This window comes from Herpailurus yagouaroundi, unplaced genomic scaffold, assembly GCF_014898765.1.
Source record: "Herpailurus yagouaroundi ecotype Mexico unplaced genomic scaffold, PumYag 28, whole genome shotgun sequence".
Taxonomy (NCBI): domain Eukaryota; kingdom Metazoa; phylum Chordata; class Mammalia; order Carnivora; family Felidae; genus Herpailurus; species Herpailurus yagouaroundi.
In genome coordinates, this window is record NW_024412376.1 from 66,776,742 (window position 1) to 66,787,650 (window position 10,909).

Below are 10,909 nucleotides of genomic sequence, written 5' to 3' on the forward strand. Positions count from 1 at the left end.
AAACACTCCTTTTTCTCTTAAGTCAACCAGAATGCAAAACTTAGACTCTTCTCCTGTTTCCATAGGACAGCCACTCCAGGTATGCTATGATTTCTAGGAAGAAGACTTGGAGGGTTTTAGGGGAGGGTCTCATTGCCATTCATATGGCCTTTACCATGTAGCTGATGTTCTTCCCCACCCTGATGACTTCATTCCTCCTTTTGCATTCCTTATCAAGATAAGTAAGTCTTTACCGTCTCTCACTTTGCACGTCTCACTTTATCAAGAAGTTTTCCTGAGGAACTGTGAGCCCTCTGGGGAGCCTGGGTGGCGTAGTCCGTTGGGCATCCGACTTCGGCTCAGGTCATGATCTCACAGTCCGTGAGTTTGAGCCCTGCATCAAGCCCTGTGCTGTCAGTTCAGAGCCTGGAGCCTGCTTAGGATTCTGTGTCTCCCTCTCTGCCCCTCCCCCACTCACGCTCTGTCTTTCTCTATCAAAAAATGAATAAATGTTAAAAAAAATTAAAAAAAAGAACTATGAGCTCTCTCAAAGAATTTCTAATGAGTAAAATGATTTCCAAAATGAATTTTAGAAGAAAGAAGTAACAATATCAACTGTTTTAATCTTGATAAATCTACCAATCTGTCATGATCTAATTGCACCCCAAGGAACATAGTGTGGGAACCACTATATCTGTCTTTGTTTAATGTTCTAATAAGTTTTAGACATTGTCTTAAAAATGCCACTCTGTAAGAGAAAAATAGCTTATAAATTGGCAAGTCTACTATGTTGTTTTCTGTTATTTTTACTTTTATGTAATTTCAAACTTAAGGGAAAGTTGTAAGTCTAGTAGAAAAAACTTCCATATACATTCTACCCAAATTCTCCAGCTGCTTATGTTTTGCCACATTTACTTTATCATTTTTTTCTTCCATATATAATACATGTAAGTAATATGTGTATACTATTTTTCTGAACCACTTAATAAGTTGGAAATATTTTTACTAAATTTTTCAGTGAATGTTTTCTAACTGGGATATTCTTTTATATAATTTGAATACATTTGTCCAGGATTATGATACAATGCTATTACCTAATAGTCCATAGTTCAATTTAGTCTATTGTCCCATTAATGTTCTTCATAGCTATTTTTTCCTCTGATCAAGGGTCTGATCCAGAATTATATAATGAATATGCTTGTCATGTGTCTTTAGTTTTCTTTAAATCTGGAATAGTTTCTCTGTTTCTTTATCTATCTGTACATGTATTTTGAGAGTACAGGCTAATTATTTTGTCAAATTTTTGAGGAGACTCAAAGTAGGCATTTTGGACAGAACCACAGATATCAATGATGAGACCTTGTTTGGGCTTCCAAACAACAGTCAGTTCTTCACTTTTCCTACACCAGGTGGATATCCTACAACCCAATTCAATTCTGATGCTAACTGCTAGTAGTTAGCACTAACTACCACTTGTAACTAACTGCTGACACTATACTACTACTAGTTAGCACAGACCCCACAGTCTAAAGACTCAATCCCACTAGATTGTCCACAGTTCCCAGTTCAGATACCAGCCACAAACAGGGTCCCCAAGCTACCCACATTTATGCCAACCTACAAATTAGGTGATTCCTCTTTCAGGTTCAATAATTTGCTGGAATGATTCACATAACTCAAGGAAGCACTATATTTACAATTATAGTTTTATTTTAATGTATACAATTCAGGAACAACTAAATGGAAGAGATGCATTAGGGCAAAGAATAGGAGGTGGGGGAACAGAAATTCCATTCCTTTTCCAGGAGGTGCACCACAATCCTAGCACATAGATATCTTTACCAACCTGGACACTCCTCCAAACCTCATTGTTTTGAGGTTTTTTTAAATCAAAGTTTCATTATGTAGGCATGACTGATTAAATCCATTGGCCATTAGATTGAATTCAATCTCCAGCTCCCTCTCCCTTCTCTGGAGGTCAGGGGTGGGGCTCAGAGTTCTAACCCTATAATAAGTTGATTGATTTTTCTGTAGCCAGTCCCCATCTGGAAGCTCTCTGGGGCCCACTCACTTATGACTCATCTCATTAGCATGAACACAGGTACAGTTGAAAGGGGCTTGTGTTGACTATCAAAAGACTTTCCTGTTACTCAGGGAATTACAGGGATTTTAGGAGCTCTGTGCCGGAACCTGGGACAAAGGCTAAATATATATTTTATTAAATACCCACAGTCTTCTCAACATATGTTACCAGGAAGCATGTGATTTTGATTTATCCCAGTGTTGATGTTAATTTTGAAAACTTGGTTAGTGGTGTCTACTAGGTTTCTCCACTATAAAGGAACAGTTTTTCTATTGTAATTACTAAATCTTATGATGAGGTACCTTGATGTTGTGTAAATATTCTATTCTTCATGAACCTACATTTGGTAATTTTAGTATCAATTGATTCGCTAACTCCATCATAACTTCTATATTTTTTACTTCTCATGTAACGAAGAGTTTGCCTTCTTTATTCATACATTCCTTTATTTATTTCACTATGGACTCACAGATTTTTGTTTTGTTTAATGAGTTATGATCTGTTATTATCTTTATTTATTCAAATTCTCAAATTATATCCAATTCGCCAGGCTCTGTGTCTTTTTGTTATGTTGCCATCACTCTGGGTTTTCTTGCTTTCTTGTGGGCTGAAAGTTCTAATTGGCTTAACAATATGTTCCAGGCTTATCTTACACTTTCCCTGTCCTAGCCCTAGAATCATTCATTTCCCAAGGAACTCTGGTTCCTTTCATTGGAGGAAATAACCAAGATAGAAACCAAGATGTGAGCACTAGATGTGTTCATTACTTCTGGTATGTGTTTGTTGCTACCAGTATGTCAGTAGACAGAGCTAGGAAAAAAATATGTAGATATACAACACATGCCTATATTTTATTTATTTTTATATCAAAGAATTCTTAGTGATACCTTCAACACCTCAAGGTGCATTTTGTTTCTCTTCCTCCTTTTTCTATTGGGTGTTTCCTTCTCAAAAAATGAAGACCCAGGCTTCCTTATCTTTGCATATTTATGCATGTTCAAACCAAGTCCCAAGCTCTTTACTCCTTTCTGTAGAATCTGGTGTCTCTCCCTTTAGGCTGAACAATTTCCATTAGCACTTCTTACAGTAAAGGTCTGGTGGTGACAAATTGTCTCAGTTTTAGTTTATCTGAAAATGCCTTTATTTTGCCTGTATTCTTGAAAGATATTTTCACTGGATAGACAATACTCAGTTAATAATTATTTTTCTTTCAACATTTTAACAGAGTTTTCCCATATTTTTGGTCTTCACTTTTCTCATGAGAAGTCAGCTATCCTTTGTATTTTCATCTTATGTTTCTTATGTATCATTTTCATAATATGTGTGTAAGTTTAAGATTTTCACTAACTTTGGAGAAATTTTGGTCTATGTCTTTAAGTATTTTTCCACTCCATCCTCTTTCTTCTCTTTGGGACTCCAATGATATATATGCTGGACCACTTGATGATGTCCCAGAAAACACCAAGGCTCTGTTAACTTTCTATAGGTTTTTCCCCTCTCAGTCCTTCTGATTGAGTACTTTCTGTTGATTTGTCTTCAGGTTCACTGACCCTTTCTTATTTTGTTCTTCATCTGCTATTAAATGCATTGATGAACTTTTCATTTTAGACATTGTAGTTTTCAGCTCTAGAGTTTCCATTTGTTGTTTTTTTAAGTGTTTTTTTTATAGTTTCCCATCTGTTCATTATTACCATGTTTTCCTTTAAGTCCTTAAGTACATTTATAATAGAAGCTTTTAAGTCCTTGTCTGTTAATTCTAACATCTGAATCATTTTTGAGTCATTTTCTATTGACTACTTTTTCTCCTCCTCACTATGGGTTGCAATTGCAAGTTTTCTTCACATGTGTTGCAATTTTTTATTGTATGCTGGATATTGTGGATGTTTTCTTGCAGGGCATTTGGATCATATCATCCTTCTTTAAAAGAGGGCTGATATTTGTTCTTGTTGGTGGTGAAATTACAAATGATCTTTTTGGTCCTGCCAGACTTGGTGTTATTGTTAAGGTAGATCTATTTTTGTTTTGAATACTGTCTTAAGGAATACTCCTCCCTTCCCCCCACCCCTTCCCAAATCAAGGGTATGGTCCTTACTCCTAAGGAGTAGCCTTTCTGTGTCTCAGCTGAATGCCTGAGGTGCTTAGTGAGGTCTCTCCTCTGGTTGAGCTGGAGCTCCAGCGCCTCCAAATATTTACCTAATTGGTATCACCATTCTGCTTTCAGCCTTCAACACATAATTTTAGCTAGTTCTCTTAGAGCCTTGCTCTATACATGTCTGAAGTGAATAGCCACTCAGTCTTTTGCCACTCCTTTTACCCCTTCCCCTAATTCCCCAACATAGCTCTCTTATTAGGTACTTTGCCTTGCAAATTTTAGCCACTTTAGAAGCCCTGAATTCCTTTCAGTTCCATTTGGAACTGTTACTGCACTGGTGTACCACCTACCTTCTTGCCAGCAGGAAAATGCCCCCGGAAAAAAGCCAGAGTATTGCCTGGTTGTCATGTGTATTCCCCATTTTCATGGTCTGTAGTTTAGCTGTCTTATGTATTTGTCTAGTCTTATATTTTTCAGTAGGAGGGCATGTCTGGTACCAGTTGCTTTATTTTAGCAAGTGGATATCCAAGGCTTATTTTTTTTTTTACACTGTTCTCATAAACAGTCAAAGGAATAATCATGATAATAGTACCGCTCCATTTTTTTCTTTGGTGTTGGCCGGAGCTAGAGCAGTTAAAAGTTCTCTTTGTGTATTGCCTTTGCCCTGAGTGCATTGTTAGGAAAATTCTTTGAGATGACCAAATTCACCTAAGGTGAATTTGAAGCATACATTATTCCCACCTCCTTCAATGAAATGAAATTTAGGCTGCTGTTGATTTTAAGCTCTTAGTATGCCCCCAAAGCTGTGAAAGTCCTATTGTCAGTCTGTCAAACTCTATTGCTTTGATTAGATAGTTGAGTTTGGTTCTCTTCTTTATCAATTGGTCTTGTAATTTAAATATTCATTAACAAAAATTGCTGAGGATGCATTTTATTCATATTTTGATTATTAGCTTGTAGAATAACCCACTACATAAGTTAATAATTTTTTACCTCTTTAATTCATCAATATCAGTATCCTGTCTGCCTTTTTAGATACATTCCAATATAGTATGTTATTTAAGAAAGATTTTTTAAAAATATTCAGCCAAAGTTTTCCCTGTGTCTCAGTATAACTTTGAGCATGTTTGCAAAAAAAAGGCAAAAATGCAGTACTGTTTATTTATAATCTAAAATATTTATGCTGATTTTCCACTATTTTATAACTTCTGTCTTGAAATTGTCTTTAATGCCAAGTTCGACTTTCTTGGGAAATTTGGCCTCATTTCTGACCCCAGTTGATGGAATCTAGTGTAATCATTTACTTCATTCACAGCTTTGGCTTTACATGACTTGACTAATTAAAAAAATAAATAAATGACTTTCAAAGATGAGGATTTTCCATTGTGGCTATTCCATGTTCTCTGAAGGGAATTCCAAAAACAGAGCTTTTAGAGCAATGTTGCTATAATTAGGTTGAGCATGTAACTTCCCAAGACTATTGCTTTGAGGGGAACAACACTCATTCTGGTATGTTTGTTTCCATTCTAATCTTATCTCATATAGTAGTATCTGTCCATTTCACCTAGTGTGTTTTCCCCCTCACTTACAAGGTTTGTTTTAAACTATAATAACCTAAAAATGATCACATTTGATAACGGTGATATTATTTGTTAATTAATTCCTTCATTTATTTACCAAATGCTTTGGACTTCTTTTGCTAGTGTTGGGAATACAGTGACAAACCCCCCCCCCCCAAAAAAAATCCCCTCATACAGTTTATAGCCTAACTTTAATCTTCCCAATCTAAAGTTCAACAAAAATAGCCTGTACCCTTCTTTAATTGACCCACATTTAGAACTTTTACGCCTCTCAGAAGTCCTTTGTGGTTATTGGATGTGTATGATATAATTTGTAAGAAGAAAAAAAATACAAAGATTAAGGAGTTGTTTACAGTCTGATTGAGGCCATACAGCTTGTTTTACGTACACGTACACATGAAAATATTTAAAATTCCTATGAACACCTGAGATAGAAGACAGAATACTGAGGTAATATATAAACAACCATTATATGGGAAGTAAAGTCAATATTAAGCTGGTCACTTTGGAGTTGGTAGGTTTTATAGGAAAAATTTCAGAGCAGAGATGCTTTTCTTTAGGATGGCACAGAAGAATCAGATAGCGAGATGGGAACAGGCAAATTGTATTACAGAGGTGGAGAGTTGCCGCTTTTTTGTGAGTCTAAGGAATGCTATCTAAATCAGTTAATATTTTGAATTTCCATTATTTCTGAACATTTGTTTGAGTATGTATTTTTTTGGTTTTCATAAACACTAGCTACTAAAAAATATAAATTTATCTTTGTCAAAGATGATATGTACTTAGATGATTTGATGTCTTTCCCAATGATAAAATTGTCATTCAGAGCAACAAGGTAAGTTGAAGGTTAGATTTTTCTAATCTTATAAATCAGAAAAATCAAATCTGTCCTTGAACAGGTCAGTCATTAAATTGAATTTCTTTTTTTTTACTAGGATCCTCGGTTCAATGCAGAAGTTGACCAAATTACAGGCTACAGGACACAAAGTATTCTTTGTATGCCGATTAAGAATCATAGGGAAGAGGTAAGCCAATTTTCCATTTTGTAAAAGGTCATTTGGAAACACTTTTCTTTTTGAAAAAAACTTTTACTTTGCATGTTTATGAAATAATACTGTAGTGACAAGTTAATTACGAAGAGCTTAAATATTCTCCTAGATTTTTTTTTATTTAGACTTTAGATAGGGCTGAATCTTGATAGAGACTTTACCTTGACTTAGAAATAGATTTCAGACTTTTTATTTCCTTACCTCACTACCCCACCACCACCCTAGGACCTTATTCTCTTTTACGATACATAATTGTGATTGTGGTTAGAATCAATTTATTTCATATTATATTGGAAGCATCTGAATAATGTTCATTTCATAAATGGTTATCCAATTGTAATGGTCATCAGCTGATTTTGTGGGGAGGCATTCAAAATGAGGTTTTGAAAACATGAAAATTGTAGCTAATTCCAAGTACATTTCATTGTGAAATTATAACAAGCAAATGAAATGTTTTGGTTTATATTTCATCTGACTAGAAGGTTTGGATTCTGTTAGCACTAAATTCCCTCTTCACCCATACTTATTTGAAAAAAAAAAGTTAATAAATTAACAGTCAAATTGTATGTTTCAGTTAAACGTTTTCAGTCCTGACTGCACATCACAATCAACTGAGGAACTCTAAAATACTACCAACTAAATCTGACTCTCTGAGGGCAGTGTGTAGACACTGATATGTTTTTAAAGCTCTCCAGATAATTCTAAAGTGTAGCCAGGGTTGAAAATCACTACTGGAAGTGAAAACAAATAGATTGGAAGCACCCACACTGGGGCATCTTAACCTTGGCTGCACATTAGAATCACTTGGGAAATATTGAGAAACTTTAATGCCCAGGCTTCACCAGAAATCAGTCTCTGGAGTTGGGGCCCAAGCATCAGTATTTTGACATTCCCAGGTGATTACAGTATGCTGCTAGGTTTGAGAACCACTACCAAGGATACTAAAAACACTTCGATGCTGCTGCTTGATATATATTCCAATTATGACATCTTTCCTTTCTCTCCTCCATCCGGTCCTTTACCTAGTTCCATTGATTTTCACTGTTGGAATTTTTCTCACTTCAGTTCCTTTCCTTTCACACCTATTGCCATAATTCAGATATTGAAGCAGTGCTTGAACTTTTAAAATATTCTCATAAGAGGCTTCTGCACTTGCATTCAGTTTCCCTTCAGTCCTCCCTGCTATATGCCCTGGGAATTTTCCTAAAACACAGCATTCTAAACCAGTGCTTCTAAGACATGAATGTGCATATGAATCACATAGGGATTTTGGTTAAAATGCAGTTTCTGAATTCTGTAGGCCTAGGTGGGACCTGAGGTTCTTTTCTAACAAGCACCAAGTTGATGCAGACACCCCAAGTCTGCAGATCACAATTTGACTAACAGGATCCTAAAGAAGTTATTTTCTTTTTTTTTTTTTTAATTTTTTTTTTTTCAACGTTTATTTATTTTTGGGACAGAGAGAGACAGAGCATGAACGGGCGAGGGGCAGAGAGAGAGGGAGACACAGAATCGGAAACAGGCTCCAGGCTCTGAGCCATCAGCCCAGAGCCCGACGTGGGGCTCGAACTCACGGACCGCGAGATCGTGACCTGGCTGAAGTCGGACGCTTAACCGACTGCGCCACCCAGGCGCCCCAAGAAGTTATTTTCTAGTAGTCTAAAATAAGTTCTCAGTGTCTTAGAGTTGCTACCTGGGTTTTTAAAGGGGACAGTTAGAGCCAAAGTCACTAAAAGTACTTGCAGTTAAACCATGAATAAAATTAATTAATTAACTACTCAGTTGATTAATTAATTAGTTAGTTAATTAATTGGTTAATTATGTGGGCGAATAAATAAAATGGAAAATGCATGGACTAATGATGGGTTGCCAGATATAGCAGCTAAGAAGTATGTCCCTTGCAATATTTGTGACGTAGTTAAACTAAAAATTACTTGTCGCTCATCTGAAATTAAATTTGACTAGCTTTCCTGTATTTTATCTGATAGCCGTAGTTATAAACCAAGAGCTAGGATTCTGTGCACTTGAGAAGACTGTATTCAGCTTCCAGTTAGATAAATATATGGGAAAATTGTGATCCAGTAAACAACTTTGTACTGGCCAAAGACTCAGCCTGAATCATTCTCTGATTAACTTATCTTTCTAAATAGTGTGAACAATCTCACCAACATTGGGGATTGGGGGAACCCATGAGAATGTGCAACAAAACCACCAGGGCAGAGTGAGTGGGACCACAGGATACATGTGTTTCTCTCTTTATGACTACCTGTGAAGATGACTTACATTAAAACAAGCAAAAGGCTGTATTGAGGTATAATTTAACACAATAAAATTCGTCCATTTTAAGTGTATGGCTTGATGAGTTTTGGCAAATGTGTATACAGACATGTAATCATCACTGCAATCCAGATACAGAACATTTCTTTCACCTCAGATATTTCCCTGTACTCCTTGCAGTTGATCCCATCCCCTTCCCTCCCTCAACCGCTAACCCCTAACAATCACTAGTCTGTTTCTTGTCACTATTGTCTTTGCCTTTTCTTAGAATGTCATATAAATGGATTCCTACAGTATATAGTCTTGTGTGCCTGGCTTCTTTCACTTAGTATAATGTTCGTGAGATTCATCCACGATACTTGTTGTTGCAAGTATCAGTAATTTGTTCCATTTTATTTTATTTTATTTTATTTTATTTTATTTTATTTTTTTAATGTTTATTCATGTGTTTTGAGACAGAGTGTGAGTCGGGGAGGGGCAGGGAGAGAGGGAGAGGGAATCCCCAGCAGGCTTTGTACTCTGTCAGCACCAAGGCTGACTGTGAGATCATGACCTGAGCCAAAGTCAAGAGTCCTGTGCTCAACTGACTGAGCCATCAAGGCATCCCAATTCCTTTTTATTGATGAGTGATTTATTCCATGGCGTGAATATACTAGTTTGATTATTCATTCATTGGTTGATAGACACTTGAATTGTTTCCAGTTTTATGAAAAAAGCCACTATTATGAAAGAAGCCACTGTGAGTGTTTGCATACAGGTCTTTGTGTGGACATAATGCTTTCATTTCTCTTTGGTAAATATATAGGAGGGGACTTGCTAGGTCATATGGTAGGTGTATGTTTAATTTTATAAGAAACTTCCAGACTCTTTCCCAAAGTGGCTGTACCACATGTGTTCTTACCAACAACATAAGAGTTCTAGCTGCTTCACCTCCTTGGCAACATGTGGTATTACCAGTTTTTAAAACTTAAGCTGTTTTAGTAAGGATGATTTGAATTTGATTACGTGAATATATATATATTATATATATATATGAATATACATATATATATGAATACATATATATAACCCCACTCTCAACTAGGGCTGTCTGCTTACTTCCAGATCTGATTAAAGTGGGTCCAGCTACAGGTCCCAGATTGTGATTGTCCAGAGCTCTCCCTCAGATTCCTGCTAGGTTCCTGAGCAACCTTAGTCGGCCTGCCTCCATGTCCCTTCATCCTCTCCTGCTGTCTCTGCTTTACCCTGTAATGACTAGATAGGAAGCCAGGGCTCTTCACTGGTCTTCACAAAAGTTCACTCACACCAAGCATTTCATGGAACAAAGAAACCTTCAGTAACTTCACTAGAGACTTAGTAACATTATCGAAAGGAGGGTTTCCAAGCACAGATTTTATTTTTTTTTATTTTTTTTTTTATTTTTTTTTCAACGTTTATTTATTTTTGGGACAGAGAGAGACAGAGCATGAACGGGGGAGGGGCAGAGAGAGAGGGAGACACAGAATCGGAAACAGGCTCCAGGCTCTGAGCCATCAGCCCAGAGCCTGACGCGGGGCTCGAACTCCCGGACCGCGAGATCGTGACCTGGCTGAAGTCGGACGCTCAACCGACTGCGCCACCCAGGCGCCCACCAAGCACAGATTTTAAAAGGTCTTGCTGACTGTCCCCACTCTCTACCTTCTCCCACCTGCTCCCTCTCTCCCATACTGGCACCATGCAATTCAAAATTATTTCCTGTGAGAATCATTTCTTCAGAGAAAAGGGAATGAAGAGAAACAGAATAGAATCCTCTGCTATGCAAGAAAGAAAGAAAGAAAGAAAGAAAGAAAGAAAGAAAGAAAGAAAGAAA

The 10,909-nt window shown here is 36.8% G+C and overlaps 1 protein-coding gene across 5 annotated transcripts in view; it reads left to right on the forward strand.

The window, feature by feature from the left end:
• Positions 1-10,909, forward strand: part of PDE5A (phosphodiesterase 5A) — a 142,856-nt gene that overhangs the window by 25,200 nt on the left and 106,747 nt on the right. For all 5 annotated transcript variants that reach the window (XM_040474869.1, XM_040474875.1, XM_040474841.1 and 2 more), the window contains exon 3: positions 6,670-6,759. In XM_040474869.1, the coding sequence (XP_040330803.1) occupies positions 6,670-6,759 (90 nt within the window). The remainder of the gene's footprint in view (positions 1-6,669; positions 6,760-10,909) is intronic.